General features: G+C 44.8%; 1 protein-coding gene across 1 annotated transcript in view; it reads right to left on the bottom strand.

The window, feature by feature from the left end:
* Window positions 1-9,158: 9,158 nt before the first annotated feature.
* SH3RF3 (SH3 domain containing ring finger 3) overlaps window positions 9,159-25,253 on the bottom strand; it is a 246,380-nt gene continuing 230,285 nt past the window's right edge. The window contains exons 9-10 of the mRNA XM_050977714.1: window positions 22,185-22,522; window positions 9,159-12,471 (exon numbers count right to left, since the gene is read on the bottom strand). Coding sequence (XP_050833671.1) covers window positions 12,303-12,471; window positions 22,185-22,522 — 507 coding nt within the window. The 3' untranslated portion in view covers window positions 9,159-12,302. The remainder of the gene's footprint in view (window positions 12,472-22,184; window positions 22,523-25,253) is intronic.

Raw genomic sequence — 25,253 nt, 5'->3', positions numbered from 1 at the left:
ATATCAACAGTATATTACCAAAGAGCCTGGGACCCTGGTGCAATGATATCTCTCTGATATCAACAGCTCTACTGGAACTGTTGATATCAGAGAGAACTTTAAGCCTTTGCTGGTGCTTGGAGATTACAGACTATTTGCATGGCAGTGTATTTATTTAGTGGCATGGCAGCAGCCCAGCCAGGGACACTTAGCAAAAAGCCTCAGTGATTAAAAAGTGGAAGAAACTGTACTATGGAGAGAGAGAGAATGAACTTGGGATTTAAACCTTCTTCCCTGCTCTTCCCTGGCTGAGGTCACTTGGTTTGTTCAATCTAGTGAAGAGGAGACAGGGGAGACCTCATAGCTTTCTGCAGCATGTCCACAAGGGAAGCAGAGGGGCAGGCATTGATCTTTTCTCTCTGGTGAGGGAGTGGCCTGAAGTTGTATCAGGGAAGGTTTAGGTTGGACATTAGAAAAATGTTCTTCACCCAGAGGGTGGTTGGGCACTGGAACAGGCTCTCCAGGGAAGTGGTCACAGCACCAAGCCTGACAGAGTTCAAGAAGCCTTTGGACAACACTTCCAGGCACATGGTGTCATTCTTGGGCTGTCCTGTGCAGGGCCAGGAGGTGGATTTGATGATTCCTATGGGTCTCTTCCAACTCGGGATATTTTATGATTCTGTGACCCACATGGACCCTGGGATCTCTGTTCATCTTTAGCTGTGAAACAAGGACATTTCCCTGTGGCTAGGAGTGCTAGAAAATAATCTTTCTGGGCCTAATATGAGCACCTATCAAAGACTCAATTTCTGTCATTTTGTAAGACATGGGATCAGTATGGTAATTGCTGTCTCAGGGCTGGAGCTCCCTTCAGGCTTGCACAAAAATTGAGTAGGTGATAAGAGCCAGGGCTGTGGGCAATTTTACATGGGTGAGTCTCTGCATATATATCCATTGCTTCAGAGGTAAAGCACTTTGCACTGGATGCATAAAATATGATAATTCCCCAAATGGCAGATTAGAGCAGGAAGAGCACTTATTTAATGTTTTTCTACCCTTATATTTTCACAAGAGCTGGCTAGAAACATTAGCAGCCAGGAGCTCTTCTGTGCTTGTTTGTGGTGGATGTGCTATTCTGCTTTGTGTCTGTACAGGCTTCACAGGTCCAATGGTCTTCAATAAGGGTTGGACTTGTAGTGACTTTAGGACCACAAGGGATGGGGGATAGAAATGTGCTGGACAGGAGGAAGGAAAAAGCCAGTGGTGCAGAAGCAGAGCACAGCAGGGCCCACCACTGGGTGAAGAATAGCCATGGGCTTCCTTGCAGACCTTGTTGGGGCTGTGGGTCTGGTGGCAGAGGGGTGCCCTCTGCACAGCCCCACAGCTGGCACTCACGATTCTGTGGTCACCAGTGTGTCAGCCTTGGGCCAGAGCTGCCCCCTCACTGGGCATCCCCCAGGGGCTGGAACAGCCCTGCCAGCCAGTCCATTTCCCCCTGTGTCCCCCAGCTCCTGCTGAGCCCAGACTAAACCCAAGAAAAGCATGCAAAAGCATGGGGGGGCCTCAGCCAGGGTCAGGAGCATGGCAGAGGCTGATCTGAGCTCACATCTCTGCCTGTGTTGAAAAGACTTTGCAAACATTTGGAAAAAGGAAAAGAGAAGGAGAAAATATTAATTTGACACACTGAAAAAAATTGAACTATATAGAACTAAGTTGCAGAATGTATTAATTTGAAAACATAAGAAATACTTTAAAAAACGCAAAACAATGTTGTAACTGATCAGCTTCTGAAAACCTGAGGTAAAAACTGAGTTATACTTATTAGGGTACAATGGAGGTTTAAGTGAGACATGAAAGAGATATGTTCTGGCTAATATATTGGATTTGCTGTAATTTTATTGAGTCTAGGGCATGGCTGGCACCATGCCTTCTTTCACTTTACTGCTGCATCATATGAGCACTTGATGCTGTCAGCAGAGGGAAAGGAGCAGGCACCAAGAGTGGATTTTCAAATGCATGTTATCACAGTTTGGCCCAAGGAAAAGTGATGGCTTAAAGGAGCTAAAATCAAAGCTGCAGTCCTCTTAAAAACATCATTTTAGGGTCTCCTCGACCCACTTCTGGCTGTGCTCAAGCCACTGAAAAAACCTGAACTGCCACATTACTCCCGTACGATGACAGAGGGACTCAGGGAGAAAACAAAGGAAAAGCTGTAATCGGCATCAAGCCGTAATGAAACTAAATTTTGCCTTAACTGTGTTCAGTTCTGCTGCTGCTGCTGCTGTCACATGCCAGAGGCTTTTGTTCCTAATTGAAAATGATAGCTCCCTGGGTGCTGGGGAGGCATGTGGCAGCCTTTTATTGCCGTGTGGATTATGTGCCCGCTATATTTTACACACTGCCTGGAGAAATGCGGCAGATTTTATTGATATGAGCCACCGTCCCTCATCATGTTTTTTTCTGTCTCCCTTGCATTCTTGGTGCAGCTCATTTCCAATTTTATTAACATCTGGGATGTGGTAGGAAGGCTTCACTACAAAAATTAGCAGAGGCCTCAGGAAAAAAAATCCCCAGTGCTTGGATTACAGAGATGCACACAAGTATAATTCTGATTTTCAGTAAAATATAACTGAGGGAAAAAAAATCCCCCGAATTTTTTGATCACAAAAAAGTTAAAGAAATTTAATTTGTCCTCAAAAAGGTTAATTTAGTCTTTCAAACCAAAGAGATTAATGGAAGTGCAAAAATGAATAGTTTAGAAACTAATCTTTAGAAAGCAAGATAAGGCTAATGACAAAATAAATCACTTTATAACCCTTGGGTGGGTGTCCCTTTCTGAACTGTGCCCCTGCCCCTGCAATGGTGGAGCAGTAGCTCCCGTGTCCCACCATCACCCAGTGAGTTTGTATCTTTGCATCCTGCTAGGGCTGTGCTGAACAGGGGGGATCCTGTTCTGGGCATCATCAGCTGCGGGCTGCAGGGCTGTGAAACCAGCCTGCACTGCTGCAGGAGCAGCCTGCACTGCTGCCAGCCTCACCAGCACTGAAATCAGCAGGACACACAGTGGAAGGGTGCCAGTGCAGTTTCCTCTCACTGCTGAGAAGAGCAGCATGATAAAAGCTTCTCTGCATCTGTGTGAACCTGATGCAGGTTCATAATCAGGTGAGAAAATTGGCTGACCTGCGGAGCTCCTGCTCAAGCTACAGCCGTGCCAGCAGTGGCCCTTGCCTGCACCCACCCTAAAGCCCAGAGGGGGTTTGGATGCCCACATGTAGCAGTCTAATTTGGGTCTGAGCCCCCCAGGGATCACATGGTTCAGTAGCAGTGATAGCTGTGCCTGGACTGCTGGGTGCCAGCAGGTTGGTGTCTGACCCACCACTGCCCAGGGGTCTCAAAGACTGACCTGACCTGACCTGCACCCTGCTGCTGCCTGAGCTGGCACAGGAAGGGGCCATATTATTGATAGATGAGCCCCATCCCAGCACTCCTGGGTAGTTGCTGTGGGCTGCTTCATCCCTTCTACGTGTGCTGAACCTCAGGATTGCCTGGCAGTGCTCAAGGGGTGGTGGGAGATGCTGCCCCACCAGCTGCTGGAGTATCCAGCCATGTCTAAGGTGGCTTTGCTTCAGGCACCAGCCAGTATTGAGGCAGTGATGTGATTCTCCATATCCTTGGGACAACCTTCTGAGCTGCTGGCTCCCCTCCTAGCACAGTGTCTGACCCCCAGGATGGGGAATGTGGAGGCTGGGAGGTGCCCTCACTGGCTCTCTGCTCTATATAAATAACCAGACCCTGCCAGAGCTGATCCTCCCCACCCCAGTTACTCTCCCTGGCTTTCTTGTGCTCCTCTCTCTCAGCTAATGAGTATTTATTTAGACAAAGCAAAGCAGTGCTTTTAACAAACTGTCTTGGGCAACATCTAGCATCAATTTGGTATGAGTTTCCAGAGCAATTTACTGTGCTATGGTCAGGGTAAATGGATTGAGGTACAATATGGCAGCTGCTCTTCATATTAAGCCATGGGAAATGCTCAAGAATGCATTTTACTGCCTTTAAATCTGAATGAGCACTGCTCTATTTAATTAAGGGCCCTTCTGTGAGGACTGGAGAATTGAAGGAAGGGGGACTTTATTTTTTGCTTCAGTTTAAAGTACCTGTTTCAGAGTACTCTGACATTAATAGAAAGTTTGGGCATTGCATGATTTCTTTAATGGATCCTATTTCTGCATCTCCAAAGTGGTGGGAGGTCATCAGAGGAAATTCAGAAGCTGCCAGAATGACCATGCCCTTCAGACAAGGGAGTCACAGCTCAGACCTCAGGGTGGTTTTCCTCAGCTTCCTGGTGTTGCTTTACAGCTGACATCTGAAACTGTTCCAGTGCACCCCATGCTCTAGTTGCAAACACAGGTAGCCCTGGACCAGCTTAAATGGCATCAATCAAGATGGCATGCAGCTCAGCAAGAACACGTGGCTCTTTTCTGGTGCTGAAGGAGTGATGGTGATATGCAGAAAGAGATGTGAATGTAAATGCATATATACACGTGTGTGGTTTATGTGTTACATATATGTGTTTATCACAGTAGTCAAGGCAAAGCTCACAGAATGTTCACAGAATAAGCTGTGTTGGAAGGGACCCATAAGGATCATCGAGTCCATCTCCATGCCCTGCACAGGACACCCCAAGAGTCACACCCTGTGTTCAGCTTGTGGAGCAATAACCCTCATCTCAGCCACTCCCAGGAGCTGCAGGTTGTCAGCCGCGTCATCCAAGCCTTTGGAAAATCACCTGCTGTGTTTTCTAACAGCAGTAAGTTAAACAGGGGTTCTAAAATTGGTTGAATTTGTGAAACTGCCCATGGTTCTTCTTCTCCCGTGGTTCAGTGAGTCCCTTTCAAGGGATGCCCTGGCTGGTCCCTAAAGGTCTCCATCACAGAGGCAGTGGGTGAAACCAAAATCCCCCTCCTAAAAGGGGCTACAGTCACGACTCACTGATTTCCCTTTCTACAAATCCAGATTATCATGGCCTTTCCAGTGGTATCCACTTACATTCAAATGCGCTTTTATTCGTAGATTTGTGTGAGTTATTTGGCTGGTCTACACCAAGTGGTCTACAGGCCCAGCAATTTATACAAACACAACTTGTGTCACTTTCCCCGATCTGCTGCTTTTTCCCTGCCTTGCAGAGAGTCATGCTCATTTTTCTGTATGAGACATATTTAAATGGGAAAATAAAAATGACACATTAATCCTTTCCTTCCTTTGCCTCCCAGATGAGCAAAACTCTTGGAGTAAACTCAAGCCTGCTTCTTAATTTATGGAGAAATGCAGAAGTCTAAATCAAGCTCCGAGAAGATTAGATTACAAACTTGGAGTGGAAAAACTTCAAGGAGACCAGTTCTGCAAGCTGCTGAAAGCTTTGAGTTATTGAAGGCCCCAAGCTGCCGTGGACACCTTTTCCCTCCCAGGACAAGACTAAGGAAAACTATTTCCCTGTGGAAAATGCCACAGGGCACAGCTGCCAGCACGGGCACAGCTGCAAATGCCAGCCTGGCGCTCTGCCCGCGTGGCAGGGTGCTCTGGTGGTGCGGAGTGTTGTGCAGGAGCGCTGTGCTGAGCATGTCTGAGAGTTCTGCAGTGACTTTTGTTTCACAATCAACTGGCACAAAAGCTGCTGCACATCCAGCGTGGGGCATCCAGCAGGAGAAGTAACCCCAGCACATAGTGGTGTCTTGGGAAGCAGCTGGTCCTGGTTTCATATCATGTTTCCAGCTGTGTCCTGTAACTGTTCCTGTGTAGGAGTGTTGGAGATACCTGGGCAGTGCTGCCGTGTATAAACCTGGTAATCTAACAAGAGAAACCAGCCACGAGTGCAGCAAATGTTTTCCTGCCTCTTGGAGACACAGCAGCGTGTTACATCAGAGGAGAACAAGCTGGGAGCAATAGACATAACAGGATTAAAATGATGGCTGCTCTGTCATTTTCCATGCTAACCTGGGTGCCTGAGAATTGCTGAAATATGGTTGAAATGCCGCCGTGATGCATCTTGTTTAAAAAGTGATTTGTTAGAAGGAAAATACATGCCAAATAACTGAATCTGCTCCATTAAAATAAAATGTAAACACTAGCCCCATGGTTTAACCATCACGCTTTTTGATAGCCTTTAGGAATTGAAAGGCAATTCTCTCCCCCCCTCTGCATTATTATATAACCTCATCAGAAGATAAACAGCCTCCTTACCCCCAAACACTTTGCAATTTGCATTTAGATTGTTTGATGCCAATGTTCAGGATAAGATACTTCCTAGCTCTGTCAAACAAAACCTGATTGTCATTTAGCAGAGTGGCAGTCAATTTATGTTTCCATTAACGCAGATCCCAGACAATTATCTGGGGAGGGGAGAGGGAAAAACCTTAGCAAATTGCCCTGCTGTCTTCAAGGCTGATTTTCCAGTGGACAGCTGTAGGGCAAATTTGACTCACCCAGGAGGAGGAGAAAGGGAGCTGTTGCTGGGTAGAAAGGTGTGGGGATAGCTCCCAGACCCCTTGGTTGTGCAGCATCACACATGGGAGCCAAGTTCCTCATGGACGCAGCAGTGATGTGGGGCAGGGTCACCAGCCCTGGGCCAGGGATGTGTCAGATTTTGACTCCCAGCCCGATTCAGTGGCAAAGCCAGGGGTCCCTGTGGGTTTCCTTGGGCATGTGTCCACCCAGCAGCTGGAGATGCGCTGTCAGACAATGCCCTGTCTCCAGAGTCTTGTGCCAGTGCCATCCTTGGGGACCCTGGCCCTTAAGCACTCATTGTGGTCCTCCTTGGCCAGGTGGGAGGGCAGAGGACATCCCCTCCTGGCGATGGGATTGCCCTGCACTCCTGCCATGCACACCCCACAGCTGCACTCCTGGGGCCAGCGAGGGGTGCACACGCTGGCATGACTGACAGCAGCTCTACCAAGCCCTTGTGCAGGTGCAGAACACAAATGTAATATGATTTCCTTCTCTGACAGTAAGCTAGAGATACTTCTCCCTTCCCTCCTATCTTAATGACTTCATTTTCCCTCTGCCCCCTTACTTAGCTGTGCCCCCACCACTCCTGTGTTCCCCTTGAGGATTCCATGCATGACAGCAACCCCTCCACCAAAGGCAGCTCCCCCATGGCTCCCCCCTGCTGTTTGCTGGAGGGCAGCATTGATGGCATTGACCAACCCAAGGTTTCCCCAAGCCAGGCCTTTGCCCCAAGGAAGCTCACCCTTAACTAAGCCAGTCCTGTCCTTTCCAGTGCTCTTTCTGAGGGGGGTGGGCAGGTAGCACTGGTGCAGCCCCACTCCCTGGCAGTCCTCCTTGCTCATGGGCTTTTCTGCACACACACGTGTGTGTCACACAGGAGGTCACACAGCTCAGAGTCCTGTGTGCAGAACTATTCCTGTTGCCTTTGCAAAAGTACTGCATTGCATCTTGGCTGGTGCAAAAGAGCCATTTGTGTTGGAAACAGCTTTCAGTGACTCCCTGGCGAAGTCAGCAGGATACTGGCTCTCTTTCCCTGGGGCTGCTGGGGTCTCCATTGGGAGCAAAGAAGAGACCCAAGTAGAGGTGGGGGCTCACCTGCAATGGAGATGTACTGTGGGGGACTGACAGTCTGCCAGGCACGTGCTGCAAGGGGACCACCTTGGTACAAGTCCTTTGGTGTTCTGGCTTGTGGCCCCTTTGTGGCACCATGGGGCAGGTGGTGCTGCTTGGTGGCTGAGAAAAATCAAGTGGCTTTCTGAAGGGAGGATAGACACCCATGCCCCAGTGACTGGAAATACATCTGTGACCACTTGGAAAGTTATTTTTGCTACATGAAAGGCGCATGGACAGAGCCTTCTCCAGACTGTAGCACCTCTTGGCTTTCCTTCCAGTACAGCTCATTTATTTGGTTTGGCACCAACTAACCAAGCCATGTAGCTGCCAGGTTCACCATGTATAAGGAGCTGCTGATGTCAGGAAGAGCTTTTGGCTGCAGGAAAGCCCTGCAGATGTTGTCCAGGTGGTTCTGCTCTCCATGAGCATTTAGAAACAGTCAAACCGTGTAACAATTTTACAATGATTATTTTTCTTTCAAAACATGGCCTAAATTTCTATCAGGCACTGGAGCAGAAGCACAGGGTGACATGCAGTACGAAGGCTGTGTGAGGTGTGTGGTATGTGTTGGCAGCAGGGCACAGAGAAATGCCAGAGGAACAGGACCTGGCAGAGTGTGGAGGGGACTGGCACGCCAGACCAGCTCAGAAGTAGCTGGCAGGCTCCTCTGTGCAGTGTTTTGCACCATGCTGCTTGTCAGCCAGCCAGAAAGGCTTAGCAGAGGGAGAAGTGTTGCCTGCCCACATTTAAATTCTAGTGGTTCCCACATTTCAGAATTTTGACTTAGGATCCAGCTGGGGCAAAAAGAGACTCGTGTCACCTCCCATGCAGATGACCTGGTGAGTAGCTGTGCCTCACTCATCCCTGCCCTATGTGCTCCCTAACTGTGCGAAGAATCACCACCTGTGGGTGCCTTTTCCAGAGGTGTTTCTCAGCCAAATCAGCGCAAACACATCCAGACCTGCTCATGGACTCATGTTCCCCCTTCAGATGCTCTGCACTGTGCTGCTGAAGGGGAATCTCAGGCCTTGTCCAGTAAGGGGGTTACCCCTCTCACCTGAGTTAGGGGGCATTCAGTTGCCCAGGGTACAACCTGCTCCTTCCCTCTCTTGCAGTTCCTTAGCTGTACACTGCCTAGAGGACACATGGACCCTGCTAACACCGTGCCCAATCCTACCCAGGGCAGGAGGAAAGGGGTTTTCCTCTGCCTACAAACCTGCTCAAGCCACCAGGTGACCTCAGAGCACCCCTGAAGCCCAGTAACACTATTAGAGGCTGCTCTTTCCCTTGCCAGTTTTCTGCTTCCACATCCCCTCCTAGACTCTCTGCCACTGCCTTACCCTTGCCACCCTGCTGCCTCTTCCTGGCCTGTACTCACTCTCTTTCTCTGGACCTACGCACCTCTTCTCCACAGGTAACAGGTAAGCTGTTAACGTCTCAAGATTTTAAAGAAATCCCAGTTGTGCCAAAAGAAGAACAAGATATTCTGACTCCTAACAGCTTTTTATTTATGTGGAAATTACTACAGGGTTTGCAGACTAATCTTCCCTATTTTCTTTGCAAACCTCTGAGCTGCTTACACTTCTTGTTCATCTTGTTGTCTAATAGAGAAACCTCAGTCAGGTTGCCTTAATACTTATTTTATTTAAAGAATCAGAAACACAGTCATTGTAGTTCATTTGTACTCATATCTGCCAACATTTCCTAAACCACATTAACATTCATGTATAACAAAAACATTTTCTGAGCTGTGCAAAGTTCAAAGGAACTGTTCAATTACTTGAACCCACTTCTAGAAGAACAAACCTGGCATTTTACAAACCGAGGCCACCAGAAGGAATCTTTTCCCTGCCCTGTTGCAGGAGATGGAGATGCCCCCTCCTCCCTCTTTTCCTGGCATGACAGGTAAAAACTAGACCACAGTATGAGTCAAACCTCTCTCAGTCCAGGACTTTCTGAATGGCACTGGGTCATGTTTTTGTATCGCTGGGCTGTATTAAGTTCACCTTAATACTTGTGCTCCTGGCATGGAAGTGATTTGTCCAAGAAGATTACTCAGTAACCCAAACTGTGATAAGCAATAAAGAGGGCCCAGAAACAGCTGCTATCAAAATAGAACACCTCCTTCCCCCTCCCCCCCATATTCTTCCTAGAAGGAAAATATGACTGAAAGGGTTGTCGACCATTAAAAAAATCATCATCCTTCTTGCAAAATATATTTTAAAGCACTGATTTAATGATATGATATCTGCATGTTTTCCTTGATCCTCTCACACTCCAACTTTTGTCCTCTTAGAGTTAAGCATAAAACAGTGGAAATCTGGAATCATTTTAGATCTGGCTAAACAGAATAGGCAGCATGCAAGTTGTCATCCTGTTTTGTTTTTCTGACTGTAGTAAATATACCATGGAACAGAATTTTAAGAGCATTTTAACCACTGTAAGTTGTCAGGAAAAAAAATCTCATCTCTGACAGATCTAACCCAGAATTTTTATTGAAATCAATAACACACATTTTGGCATTGCTGACTGCCTAACTGTGCAGTTTACTGTTTGAGGTGCAGTGACACCAGTTCTGACCTGGACCAAATAAGTGGAACAGATATGGCTCTAATCTCAAGCAAGTCTTTCCAGAAGACGTTTCTTCAGTCTCTTATTAGTTATAAAAAGGCAATTTCCTCTTAACAGTAACTAAATTTTTAGTGACTGACTCATTACAATCTGGAATATCAACAAATGCGGCAACATCAAGTATAAAAAGAAACACCCTGAAAGTGATGCCTCCTGGTTTGAAGGTGCTATACTTGGCCATGAACTGTGTTTCTGGAATTGGTTTGTTAACATGTGACAGCAAGAAGAACTTATTTTACAGAGAACAAAGTCACAGAGCTGAACTTAAACATGAATGCTCACTTACATGGGTTTTGATACGTACTAGTACACAGGGCTTGAATGAAAACAAAACTTACACCTTCACATATGAAATACTGGTAATGCAGTGATGACGTTCACCCACCAGGCCTCTTTGTTTTAATAAGATCATCTCCAGGTTACAGTGCCTCCGACACACTTCTAAACACCCACCACATGTGGGCTTTGGCAAACAGCCAGCTGCTGTCAGAGGCAAGGTATGGATACAGCTATGAAAGGCCTTTCAACACAATTCACTCCTCAAGAACCGATGTCTTTTTAAATACGCTCAACAATTGCATTATGACTTTTTTTTTTCTCATTCTTTTTCATACAAATTACTGGCTAAACTCACATTTATTGCACCTTTAAGTCCCTGGTAGATGGAAGCTTATATTGCCTGATACAGTTTGTATTGTAGCTTGACGACGTTAAGAAATCCAACAGTCTCCAGAACTGTACATTTCTACAGTAAGAAATCACATTTCCATAACACTAATTACTGCTGTCGCAGATCAGCTCTTGTCTCCGTCATGCAACGACAGAGGAAAACTCCACGGTCCCTGCGCGTGCTAGAACCTGCAGTGTTCTTCTTATTGCCATGAAAAAGTCAATTAAAATGACTCCTCTGGGAATTACTTTCAATTCTGGAGTCATTATCACTCTCCAGACAGAATGCTGTGCTTCAGCATAGGTCTTCAGCCACTCTAAATATGCAGGAGAGAGCAAGCATGTGTGTGTTCCACAGGCAGGCCCCCCAGGTATATTTATCGGTGACCATGCAGCTTTTTCTCTTTTCCTCTATGATGCAAGAACAAGCAGTCTGATCTCAATCTTCAGGTACGTTTCTAATTTCATATGTTGAATGCAAATCTTGTTGCAGCCTCTCTGTTAAACCAAATCTTTAACAATTAAAAAAAATAGCACCAGATGTATGAAAAAGAGGAAATGTCTGATCTGGTAGGAATATATATAAAGTAGAGCAATTCTTACAGTAAAAAGGTACGTCGTACAAAAAAGCAATGGAAAGTGATACCGAGGACAAAAATCCATGCTGCATATAATACGGGCAGAAGACAGGCAAAAGGGATTCTGCTCAAATAACCACAGTTTAATGGTGGAGCCGTGCTTCCTCCAGGACCTCCCTGGCAGCAGTGCCAGGACATGGGGTGGTGTGGCACTCTGAGTACTGAACACCAACACGCACCAACAAACCTGCGCAGCATATCTTTGAGGTATATAGAAAGCATGACGTTAACATTTTTGACTCCTCATTCTTACTTGCACAATGATGCACTGATCTTTAGCTGGGGATTTCTCCACCCTCCCCTCTTCTTGCCTTGGTAAAAACAAAATCCCAGTTTAAGAGCTTCCTAGCACACCTCCTTGAACTATCAAATCCATCTTGCATAGGCCAGTAATAAGAACACTGCAGCTCTGACAAATAAGTTACAGCAATATAACAGCTTTCCTTTTAATTTTTTTTAAAGATATCTTCTCTATAATTTACACAAAAGGTTAACAGCCAGAGTTTAGGTTACTACAGTCCAGAAGGGCGTCCTTTCAGTCTGTGATTCCAGGTGGAAGGCACTACTTCAACATACCACTGTATGCACCGCACACGGTCTCGGGAGCACAGCGGGACACTGTGTCTCCAGAGCTGCAGACTGAAGGGCCTGGGGGAAGTCTTTGGAAATAAAAATGGCAGTGGTTATCAGTCCAGTTTCTCTTTTCTGTCTCTTCTTGTGCTATGCAGTTTCCCCTGAAAGCTCCTCAGTTGAGAGAGCGGCAATTTGTCCTCAGAAGCTCTCGACAAAGCTCCCAGGGAAGAGGCCCGTCCTGCCGTTCCTCTGCAAGGTCCCTTTGTACCAGCCGTCCTCCCGCTTCTTGTGCACAAACACAATGTCACCTTCCTTCAGCTCGATCTCTGCCTCGCTCTGCGGTGGGTACGGGACCACAACACGGTACCTTTGGAGAGAAAAATGTGCAAAGACTTGGTTAATCTGCCCTTGATGGGAGCAGCTGGGCACCAGTACCAGAGATCTTGGGGAAAAACAACTTTTGGAAATATCAGTAAGTTACATTTTCACACACTAGTTGTATGCAATGCAGCTACATCTTCTACTAAAACTGAGTAAGATGTAAAATTCTGGCCAGCTTGGCTGGACAGTTGACCAGGATGACTCTGGAGCCAGTCCATGAAAGCAGAAATGTGCTGTCAAATGGATGGACCACTTGTGGTATATCTGCTCCCAGCTGTGTGCTGAGCCTGCGCCAGGACTTGGCTGCTTTATCCTAGTGCTGCATCTCTGCTGTAACATGTCTTATTCAGCTCTGCATTTGCTCCCTCCAAAAATCATAGCATCATAGAATGAAAAAACAGTTTGGGCTGGAAGGGACTTTAAAGGTCATCTAGTTCAACCCCTCTGCCAGAGGCAGGGACATTTTCAACTCAAGCAGGTTGCTCAGAGCCCATGTGTCAACTGCATAAATCAGTCTGGTGTCATCTGCAAACTTCCTGAGGGTGCCCTTAATCCCACCGTCTATGTTATTGATGAAGATATTGAATAGCACTGGTTCCAGTGTGGACCCCTGAGGGACACCACTCGTCACCAATGTCCACTAGGGCACTGAGTCACTGACACTACCCTCTGGATGTGGCTGTCTAACCAATTCCTGTTCCACCTAACAGTCCACTCATGAAATCCATCCTTCTCCAATTTAAAGAGAGATGTTGTGAGGGACCAACTCAAAGACCTTACAGAAGTCCAGATAAATGATACACTCTCTTCCCTTGTCCACTGATTATGAAAAATGGGGTTTGCAATGCTCCCACTGCCTGCGACACCAGCACATGTTAGCTAAAGCAGTTCACATTTTTCTCCTTATAATGTGTCTTGAGAATGTACTTTGAGTCCCTCAAACCTGGAAGGGAAGCCAAAATGGAGAGGTATCAAGTGACTTTCAAAGCACTCTCCAAACCAACGGGGAGCCCCAGTCCTGAACCATTCCCAGGGCTCTCCGGGAACTTAGCTGTCAAGTGTCACTTCATTTCAATGAAGTAATGATGTGTCTGAGCCTGATACAGCTATTCTGCACTCAGAGCTTATCAGCAGGCGTCCTTCTGAGAGCACAGACCGGGCCATTTTATATCAACGCACTTGTGTGCAGAGGAGGGAATATATTTCTGCTGCATGGTTGTTTTTTCCTTCAGCACTTCTGCAGTCATCTGGCATTTGGTTAACAGTCAGTAACTGTCTTGCTAATTGCAAAGTAATGAATATAGTAAGATAGTTAAAAGTTGCCAATTGATTACCTAAAGTCCATCTCCTGAGAATTAATATTCACAACTGCTGCCTGGCACCTATGCCTGAGTCCTGTTTGTAACAAGGTGAGTACTTATTTAAGATCATATCCTGTCTCTGGGGACTTTAACACACCCAGGAGAGTGTGGACCATGCCTTGAGACTATTCCCAGTGAGACAGTACTAAAGCAAGGGGCTCTCCAGTGGCAGTCACCCATTTTCTTAGCAGATTTTGCTCAGGTGCCTAGTGACTTCAGCTCTGAAACTAGGCACTCCACTTTGGCATGACACTGGAAATATCAGCTTTACATCTCCACAGCCAAACAACCCATTGCTTGGAAAAGCACTGAACTACATTTGAAGCAGGGGTTCTGTTCTAATACCTGACTATGGCTTTTTTATCTTGACAGCAACACAGTCATGGAAAATATTTGTGTTCAAGTGCCATCAAAAATTTGCTGATCCTCTCTGTACCTTGGTTAATAAATCCAGTTGTCACTTCCTTCCTCTGTGGAAAAGCAAATAACAGGGGTTGAAACGTGTGCAGGAAAATGGTCTATCAAGCTATCATCTGTGGAACTGCTACACTTATAATATGAAGCTTTGCCAATTACACTCATTATGCAAATGAATGCACACATTATTTCAAACACTCTGCTGCAGTGTTGATTAATTAAATTATCAGAGTGGAACAATTTCAGCTAAGATGATGCCAAGTTTCAGATCTCACTACTCTTATGCACAATCACACATATCGGAGCTCTGCATCAGGAACTCAAGAGGCCTTGAGAAATAAAAAGGTTGGACCTCAACATTAGTTGAGTCCTGCGGAGGAACTCACAGACAGTTCTGGCAAGTCAGGAAACAGAAAGTCAGAAAAAGGTGGTGTGTCAGGCAGAGTCATACTGAAGACCCAGCTGGGACTGCCAGCACCTCATGTTATACCAAAAGCACAGAAATATCCTTTTAAAGCAAAACTACGTCCTCAGAGTGATGAGCTGCTAGTCCCTAAATAGTTCACATAAGGAGGCAGGTGACCACACTCAACAGGAATGCACCCACTGTCATAAAAGGGGTTCTACACAGCATCTTCTTAGCAATTTAGAGAAATAAATCTCAGTCACTGCATTACAAAATGAGGCACTTTTCCCCATTCGGGAAGCCCTAAATGCCGTGGTTTAAATTTAATTAACTACAGTACCTCACAAGATAGTACCGAAGAGGTTTTTGACAGAATAACAAAACACTAGCTATGAAAGACCTTGCAAATCAGTTAAGAGAGAGATGGAAAAGAGAGGTTTGAAGCGGAGCCTGGGAGAGGCAGCCGGGCGGGGGCTGCAGGGGCAGCATCCCGGCCCTGCGCTGGCACAGGGAGCTGTGCCGCCCCTCCGCACCTCCAGGTGGCACCTCAGCCTCGCTTATCCTCTGGAATGGAATTCCCAAGGACAGCTATTAGCCGTGGTTTTTTGGCAGAAAAGGTCTCTTCTCCCAGACATCCTCCCTCACTCCCAAAAAGGCAGTCCGGGATACTTCTATTTATATCTCTCCTTTTAATTTCTCCTTTTGTCCCCTTTTTGAGAAGATGCTATAAAATTGTAGGTTTTCCTACACCAAACTGTCACTTGGCATTTTAGATGGATCTCAGTCTTCTCAATTTTGTCTATGTCACATTCCACCTCTAAATTACCAACTTTCAAAAATGCTAATTAGTTGGGCAACAATTATGATAACAAATGTGGCAACCCCTTCTGACCAACACTAACAATATTTGGTATTTTCTGTTGTAAATGGTGTAAATCTGTCTTATATAGTTACAATTCTGACAAATGTTAATAATTTTGGCCCAAATTCTTCACAGTTGGCTGTATCAGGCTGAGGGTCCAACATACAGCCCAACGGCCTCATCATTCCAAGAATAACATGAGGGGTTATGCAGCACCAGGAGGACCCAGATGAGCACTTCCACAAACTGCTCTCAGGTCCTATATTTGGGAGCAAAGACCTCCATGTGGTCCCACTGGTCTGTAAGGGATGGAGTTCCTTCTGAAAACCATCCACTCACAGCCAGGTTTAAAAACATTCAAACCACCCCAAAACTGCACGTTTAGGCTTGCATGAGCACGGAAAGTAAAATCTCTGCTGATTTATGCTCCAAGCTGTCCAAGCTCTGTGGGACCTCAGAATCTGAATTTCTCTTCCTTTCTTAATATTGGGCCCCACTTGTATTTTTCTCTTAGGGGACAGACTTGACGTTGGACATCCCCACTACTGGATGCTGTGGCATCCTTGGATTGGACACTTCATCCCTGGAGGCTACTGTCCAGGAGGGGCAGTGGCCTGGGAAGGGTCCTTGCTGCACAAGGGATAATACATGAGAAGAGGTTGCAAGTAGTATCAGCAAGGACAGGGGATGGGTTTTTCCCTGGGCAGGGAAACCTCAGGGAGCTGGAGAGTGGGGAAGAAGAAGGAGGCCGATAGGAGAAAAACTGGGAGCAGAGGAAGATAAGTGACTGTGATGAAAACTGGAAGCCCTGATAGAAGGTGTGGGTATCGCTGCCGAGGGGGGAAGCTCTGCTGAGCTGAGTCTGGGAGAGCAAAAAGCCTTGATGGGAGGGAGCCTGGGGCAGGGACATTGCATCCCAAGAAGCAGGAGACTGCACCAGTACGGGCTGGCACTGGGGCTGAGATGGGATGGGCACCCTGGCAGCAATTACCTCACTGAGCTGGGAATAGGTCTATCCTCTGTTGTCAGCAAAGACCTTGCAACCCCCCTGTCCCCTGTCTTCATAGCACTTGTTTTCACAGCCAAAAGAAACACCTCTCCCACCCAGTCCTCCCTTTGCTACTCCTACTGAAATCTGGAAGGTGCAAATAAGACTCCTAACCTCAAACAGATGTCACCTGATGGAAGTTCTGGTTTTGTTTCTTTTAAAGAAGCAAAATGATTAAAAATATCGTGTGTAGATACATAAAAAAATCTACAACCTTACAAGAACACAAGTGTTTCACACCCATGCATCTGAGATGAAGAAAAAGGCAAATAAAATTGTTCATGACTTTACTTCTGCTGTCTTGCAATATAATCTTTCATTATATGATTGCATACTATTTTTCCCATAGGATGCCTCCTTCATTTAGTGCACAAGATGTTGCTCTGGATGTGAGTCAAGGCTCTGACATGGGAGCCACCCCACCTTTTGCAGAGGTTGGAATATCTTTAGCAAGTGACCATGCTGAAATGCACTGAGTAGTGCAGATGTGGGGAAAGTGGCTTCTCTGACTCCTTCAGCTGCAAAGCCTCGTGCCACACTTTCCACAGAGACTCATCTCATGCACACTGGCTGCGTAGGAGTCCTGTCTGGTCTGAATGATTCATACACGCCCTCTGTCAGTGTGCAGGCAGGCACTGAACAGTATTGATCAGAACTGATCAGTAATTAATGGCTGAACTCAGCCATGGACACTCTAAAAACCCCCAAAAATACTCACTGAGTAAATATGTATCTGGTACACTGATGGAACTAGAGCAACTTAGGAAAATGTGCAATGAGGCAAATTAGGTCTGCAGGGCTAACCTCCAATCTGATCCCATTTAGGGTGCTTGAATTTTGATGACTTTTAATTCAAGCTCCTGTTTCTCAAAGTATCATGCACTAAGGACAGATTTCATGAGTCTAGTCCTGTGACTCCAACAGGTCTCTCACGCATTAGGGATACACACCCCTAATGTGGAGGCAATGGATAATCAGTGCCAATGGACCATCTGGCCTAGTTAACCATTGGTTTTGTCTACCAGTGGGGCTCTGTTTTTTTATCCTTTCACTGGCAAATTGCAGGGATCTGCAAGGCACCTCTTCACACTACAACCCAAAACCTACTTCTCCATAGTGTGTTGACTGAATCAGCAGCCGTAGAAGAACAAGTCTCAGTTGGGTCTTTTACCTTTCTGCTGGAAATATCTTAGGCTTCAATTTCTGAGATGGTTGATGGTTAGTCCTAAGGCAGGTATCCCTACTCAGAGAAGCACTTAACCATAGGAATACATGTCACTGTTCAGTCAGAAATTACTCCTTGGGTCATTTCTCTAGGATCACTTTCCAGGAATGAAAAGAACCCTTCTTCTAATTTCCTTTTTGGCATAGAAGACATATGAGCACAGCAAAATTGAAGTCAATGGGCGTTAAGCACATGCTTGAATGCTTCCTTGAATTGGGAGCTCAATTTCTAATGTGGCAGTGATTTGTAGAAAGATATATGGAAACATGGAAAGATCTATTTTAAAGGTTAAACTTACTACTCCCATCTTATTCTGCAGCACTGTTGTGGTTATAACTTGGTTGAAGGCTGCATGAAAACCATAGAAACGCAGTACAGATATGCCAGTCGTGACAATAAGTCTGGCCACAGCTGCTTTATCACAATATAACATGGCAGAGTTAGTGCCAGCTACTATAAATGAGTCAACAATGCGTGACATGTTTTACTCAGGTTCGCCTCTGGGAACAGTGCCAGGCAGCAAGGGGAACATGACTCACGCACACACACACGCACACACTCAACTCGCCTGTTTTGCTTAATGTACAGTCACATTTTCTTGAAGGGGGTGGCAAGGGAAGTATTTTGTTTTGGTGCTGCCAGGCACACAGCACACCCCTCCTGTGAGCCAACAGCGTTGTGGGATGTGGGCAAGGCTCTGGCCCAGTGCCTGCCTCACCACAGTGTGTCCCTGTACTGGTCCTGTTTCTCATACCAGCAGAAAACTGGATGGAGCTGTAGGTGGAAAACAGTGTGTGGGGCACACACAGCCTGATGGGGGGTATTCACTTGGCAGTCAATCACTGCCACATGAAGTGACAAGGACACCACCTGGGAAATTTCTCTGCTCTGCTGCTTGGATTGCTGGATGCTTTATGGCAGAGAGCATCTGAAGGAATGTGGTTTTATAAACTGGTAGTGGAAACTACACCCAGAAGGCAGAGACGGGCTCTGACTATCCTAGCAAACTAGACAAATATGAAGGCTAAATGACAGGAGAGCTAGGAGCAATTTCCTTCCTAATCCAGTCATCCATAGCCAGGCTTCAGAATATCAAGAAGATAATTGTTTTCCTCTCCATGTAAAAAAAAAAAACAAAAACAAAAACAAAAAACCCCACCAAAAAAGACTAAGAGTATAAACATTAACAGTACCTCCAAGAGGGTGACGCTTGCTTCACCTGTCTGCAGCTCCCAGACAGGCCTGCACTGTCAGGCAGCAGAATAGGCAATTCATCCCTTAAATAGTGAGTGAGCTGCAAGCAATCAGAGCCCTTTAATGCACCTCTTGGTGCACTGGGTTTGATTGGTAACCTGGATGTGGCGAGTGCTGGAGCTGCAAGCCAACCTCTATAGGAAAAGTAGCGGTGCTTTGCTGCCTGCATGAGCCCCTTTTTGAATGCCGTAAATATTAAGGAATGTGCTACTTCTTCCAACCTTTCAGTGCTCTGTTTCTGTGTGCACAGATGGGCGTTGGGAGACAGAAAGCCAAGTACAGCTAAGTGTACTGAAATGCTTTGCAGCTTTTTAAAATTTCTTCCAGCATCTGAATCTGTTTATCTAACCTTTTTTTCCCTCTCCTCCCTTTTCTTTCTCGGAGAATTGCTCCTACTGTGAGTATGAAATGCACCAAAATGCAAACAAGCAAAATATGGAGCTGAGTGACGTTGAATGCAAGTTGCTCCATTGCCAGATGTGAAAAGAACAAGAGGTTTGAAAACCGTAATTTGTTTAAAAAAATATATAATTTGGTACTTCTGAGAAATTTGATGATTTAATGAGCACAGATGGATGTGGGATGAATTTCTAGCAGACAAGTGTTTAATGTATCTGCTCAGATTATTCCAGGACTAAGCATTATCCTTCCTAGTGCATGAAGGTAATTAATATTTCCCATTATGGACATGAAAAAACCCATATGATCAGTTAAGGAATGCAGATACACCAATGATATGGAAGTTAATTCATAAATCAATTAAAGAATCTTGCCTGCTGTGTATAATTATGGTTACTTCAATTATAGCTTATTTTCAGATTTAAGACTCAGGAATCAAAATACGTAAAATGAGAGGAAGTTCCTTATCACCATATACTGCAGCTGGAAGTATTTACTCAGTTTTAGCACTCTAAATCTATTTGCTTCTGATTCCAGCACAACTAAGAGGATCCAGGTAACCTTTGTCTCTCTGGTTTTATTCTGCCACTTAGAATAGTCATCAGTTAAATGTTTCCCTACCTGGACCACCTGAGGTGGACTGAGAAATGTGTAGGGTATGGGACTAGCCCTGCCATATTACATAATGTGTCTGGAGTTCTCTATAGTAAAGCTTTGAGAGCAGCATATTAACATCCAGCTCTGGAGACATTAGGGGCTGTACTCCCCAGCTTCTCTTCATGGTTACATTTAACTAAAGGTGCAGCAGCCCACTGATTCAGTTACACTGGTGCTAAATCTGGTTTATATTGATTTAACTTTTTTTATAGCATTAATCTGAACTGATCTAGACCAAATTAAGTGTGCCTAAATAGGAATTGGTTTTTCACTCCTTTTTCTAAATTACTTTTTCATGGATTTTAAGGGCAAGAGACTACTGCGATAGTCTGTTCTCACTGCCTTCATTACAATGCTGAAAGACTTGCCTGTATTTATTTCTGATTCAAGTCTAACAGCTGCACCTGAACAAAAGCATCTCTTTTAGAAAAAAATGCCAAATCTAGTGTAAAAATATTTCCATGCCTGTCCTGACTGCAGTCTCTTACACACTATTACCATGCCATCCCTACACTCTTGACCAGGTGTGCCAGAGCTCCCTGTGTCTCTCACTGCAAGTATATAGTTTTAAATCTTCCATTTTTCTTATGATGCTTCTCTGAGTCCACTTTGCATCAGATTTGCCTCTTCTGAAATATACTGTTACTCTGTTTTCACCTGACTAGGATCTGAATTAGCTCTGTACCAACATCTCTGCCCTACCCATCCCCCACTTCCCACTTCAGTCCAGCAAAGGTTTTATGTCAACAGTCCAGGTTCAGGACCCCACTCCTGTTGGGCTGTACTACATACATTAATAACTATTTTCTAGTGATTTCTCCTGTAGAGTTAGATTTGATGCCAGTGAATCAATTTCCAATCCACTTAGTATCTGCTGGGTTGGTTGTGGACAGTTTACTCAGAAGGGGTTTTACGGTAACAGACCAGATACCTTAGAAAAGTTTAAGTACGTTATGGTGTCACTGTCACCTTCTCAACTGAATTCCAACCTGCATTGAGTAAAACACTGTATATGGATGGTCCTGTAATGTCCCTTATTACACATTATCTGCTTCATGATCCCAACAGAATTCAGGGTCAGGTGCCTTGCCCAATCCATTCCCTTCAGCCTCCTTCATACACTCAGACAAAACTAGTTTCTTTCCAACTTCTGTGATTTTAATGTTATTTCAAAATTGTTTTTAATTCCAGTTCAAGGGTGTTCCCTGAACAGCTTTTTGAGAATTCCTCAATGCTTTTGTAAAAATATGTTTTTCTCAAACACCTTCTGAGTAGAAAGCATTTCAAGAGCACTGTAGCTGTGTATTATTTATTCCCTTTCCAGTCCTCAAGCCGCAGTCTGGTAGAAAACATTTACCTGAAGCCAGTGTGACTGTACATGGAGACCTATCTCTTTTCTGCAACCTCCAGCTCTTTTCTGGTCACTTATCTCTCTTTCCGGTCAGTTATCTCTCTCTCCACCTGCTTTTGTATTTTGGTATTCCTATTCTTCTTTTTTCAGGTTTGTGAAGTCAGTTAATCTGAGGTATACCACGGTGGAGAGCAGGCTGCTGAAATGAACTCCAGTATCACTGGTACATCCCTCTCTAGAAACAAGCTACATTTTTGGTAACAGGTCACTGAAGATGACTGTATCTGTATGTATTCTAAACAAGAAGAATTTGAAACAGTCTTTGGTATTGCAGAATAGGACATGTCCAGATGGGACACAATTTGACAATTCCTTTAACTTATTCCTTAAGTTCAAATACTGGAATCCCATTTAAAATGTGGCATTTGCCAACGGCATTTACACCATTTGGGCTGAGAAAGCATTGCTGTCCTCCACATTTAGACCAGAGCTGTGGAGTGTCACAGACAGGTGCTCTTAAACACTTTAAACCTGCACGGTGTATCAAATGATTTTCAATGGGCAGCGTGTAAGCCCTGTCTTCCTAAAAGACAGCTGAGCCACGTACAGTCAATCCACAGAACACCAAAATTGCAACAACTCTTGAGCAAGCTAAACTTTCATCCCTCCTCCAATTGCTCCCTGTGGATGCAGGCAACCTCTGGAGAAACACAACTTACCTTTCCCGGGGCAAAGGCTTGGGCTCTGGCCGAATAGCTGCCATGGAAGAGAGGGGAGGCCTGGCAGGTGAAGGGATGGAAAAATTCAAATCCAAGGAGCCCGTTTTCCTGTGCAGAGGCTCCAGCCCCATGGCTCCTTGCATTTCACTCTCGATGGGGCATGAGCCAGCTCTGCCATGACTGGAGAGGGAGGACAGCTCAGGCCCCACTGCCCCTTGCAGAACTCCTTCAATGGCTGTTTGGGGGTCATGGGTGGGGGACACAGATGGTGGGGAGCGTGACTTCTTTTTTGTTGATGCTCCTGCTAGAAGTTTCAACAGCCCGCTCTTCTTCTCCTTCTGCAAAGGAACCAAACAAAACATAGGCAGTGAGCAGACATACCAAGTCCCTTTGATTTCGTTTCGGAGGACCTCAATGTGTGAGGCAGGAAACCTCTCAAAACTGCCATAGAGGTGGATCCAGGTAGAACTTGAACTTTCTATAATAAAGATCCTATGAAAATCCCACCTCACTGAAAAGGGCTTCAACTAATTTGGTAGAGTAAGGACGAAACATACTGCAAAGATTATCCCCATTTTCAAATCTATCCAGGCAGTGATCATGTGCTCTTTCAAAGAGAGTGCAACTACACTAGTATAGCAAAAATACAAACTTCCCATGCAGAGAAGACAGCAAGCAGAGTGCTGCCCTCTCTCTTCAAGGAGAATCCTGTCCCTCAATAGAGATACATCCCACAAGTAAGAAATCATGACCCATGGCTTAAAACCTCTGCTGGGAAGCACCATGGGATAAGGAGAGATTTCGGATCCCAGCTTACTGCAAAAGAAGGATTCATTATTACTGCCTCTTTTACTACCTGATGCAGATTTACAGTAGGGAGAATGGAGGCATAAGCTTAAGAACTCTTTCCAGAACATCCTACCCTTCACATCCTGCATCACACAGCAATAACTATTCATGTCTCCCTCCCAGAAGGGGGTCACTTCCCCTCATGTGTTAAGGTAAAGGTATCAGCCTGATGTTTGAAGATAGACCACAGAATTCACAACTGGCAATTGGAGTGGCAGTGCATGGGAGGTTTCAAATTTCTACAAGGATTTCTGACACAGAGAAATGAAAAGATGATAATAGCACCCTTTCAATAATGGGAAGAAAAAAATTTAGTCTGTGCTCCTGAGGAAGCACATCCGACCTTTTGGATTTTACAACAGTGTGAGAAATCCTGCTGCAGATTTACCTCAAGCACACACAAATACCAAACACTATGTCCTTCTTCTTTAAAGTTTTTTGCCTAGAGGTTTATATGTAGAAATTTGCCATCCTCTGGCACATGCTCCACAGTGTTAGGTTAGAGCTGCAAACCAGCAATGCTGTGCAGTAAATTTTTCCATTTTTTAAAAATTATACAAGAAGCTTTGCAAAGGTCTGTTAGATTTCTTCCTCTTTTGTCAGAAGTGCAAGCCATTACCCAAACTATCTTCAGAGTCTCAAAGCTGTGAAGTTTAGCTGTTCTTGATAATTTGTTCAATAATAGGATCCCAGGGGATAAAATCAAACCCAGAAACAGCAAGACTTATGGAACAGAAACTCTCTCTATATATTCAAGTAGGAACACTTGTTGGAAATACAAGCCAGTAATTTATTTATTCTCTGTAGACAAAATGTCCCATGCAAGGTTTAAAATTATGCTTTTTTATGTTCTGACTGCTGAAGTAGTTTCTCAAAGCAGCTTTAAAGAATAGAAAGGCTACAATAAAATAAATATAAGATTTTAAAAGATGCAAGGATTTACTACAGTAAATGTACTTGGAGTGTCTGGTATCTCTGCTTCCAAAGTTCTTGTCTGCACTCCTTAACTGTCATGGACTAGTAAGAAAACAGAAATACCTTAGATGCCAAGACACAGAAGACATAAAATAAAGCACAGTTGTTGTCACAGAGCCAAAGTCCACTGATTTTTGAAGAGCAGAGTCTGAACTGTTGTCCTAGGGTGATCTGTGCATCCGGATCCTGGTCTCCTGCTTTTAAAATAGTGTTTTGCAACTACAGGATGAAAGGATCCATCCTGTCAAGATGTTCACCCAGGCAGAATCCATGGAAGCTAAGGGAGGCTGGCCATATGGCACCACCAGGTCAAAAAAATTAAATCAATTCCCTTGGAAACAATAGAAAAGCAGACCAAATGCCCCTGATAAATATCTTCTTTTCCTGAAGACATTGGGAAGGGACTGTGTGGAAAGCATCTGAAACACCAGAAAAAATACTGCAGTTTTTCTCTCGCTGTCTAATTAAGAAATATTGTTGCTGTCATCATTATATAAAATTTTAAAGCTCTTCATGAAATTGCAAAACTCTTCTTTCCCTGTGGCACACTGAAACAATATCTCTAATGATCCCAGCATCCTGTGTCAATATGCATTTGAAGGTGTCCAAAGGTCAGTGACAGAATACAATAGCCATTGTGGGGCTCTGGAGAAACAGCTATTGTGCAGCAGTGAGCACTTTGAGCCTCTTTAATTGGCAGTCTTGCAAATGCAAAGTAACTATGTGAACTAAAGCCCTGTATAACAAACAATTAATATTCCTATGTGGTAGCAGCTTCTCTCATTTTGCTTCTAATTTAAATACCTTGGCAAATTTTCATTAGAAAAACCTTGTGCAACTTAGACCATTTAAGGCACAGAAGCAGAAATATTTGGAATGAAGGAGGCACATATACTCACACCCAGATGAGTCTGACAGTTATTCAGTTTTGTTTTCAAGAATGGCTTCCACTCTACAGGGTTAGCCCTGGCATAAATTTCTACCCTTAAGCTACTATCCCTTAGAAAACAGAAAGCTATAATGAACTTGCTGATCTATCTTTGTTCTACTTTAATAAAAGGAAAAATAAAAAATTGATTTTTAGCCCCTGCTGAGAATTTTACTGAACTTTTGAAACTAAGATCTGTGCTCTTCGAAGAGAGAAGATGACTTAATTCAATTGCTAAGCCTAGTCAAAGCCTGAGCAGTACCATCCTTCAAGTAGTGACCTTGGGCAAGATGCTTAGAGGTGACCTGATACCAACC

Source organism: Serinus canaria, chromosome 1 (genome assembly GCF_022539315.1).
Source record: "Serinus canaria isolate serCan28SL12 chromosome 1, serCan2020, whole genome shotgun sequence".
Classification (NCBI taxonomy): Eukaryota; Metazoa; Chordata; class Aves; order Passeriformes; family Fringillidae; genus Serinus; species Serinus canaria.
Note: the sequence above shows the minus strand (reverse complement) of the source record. Positions and strands in the feature narration are given on the sequence as shown.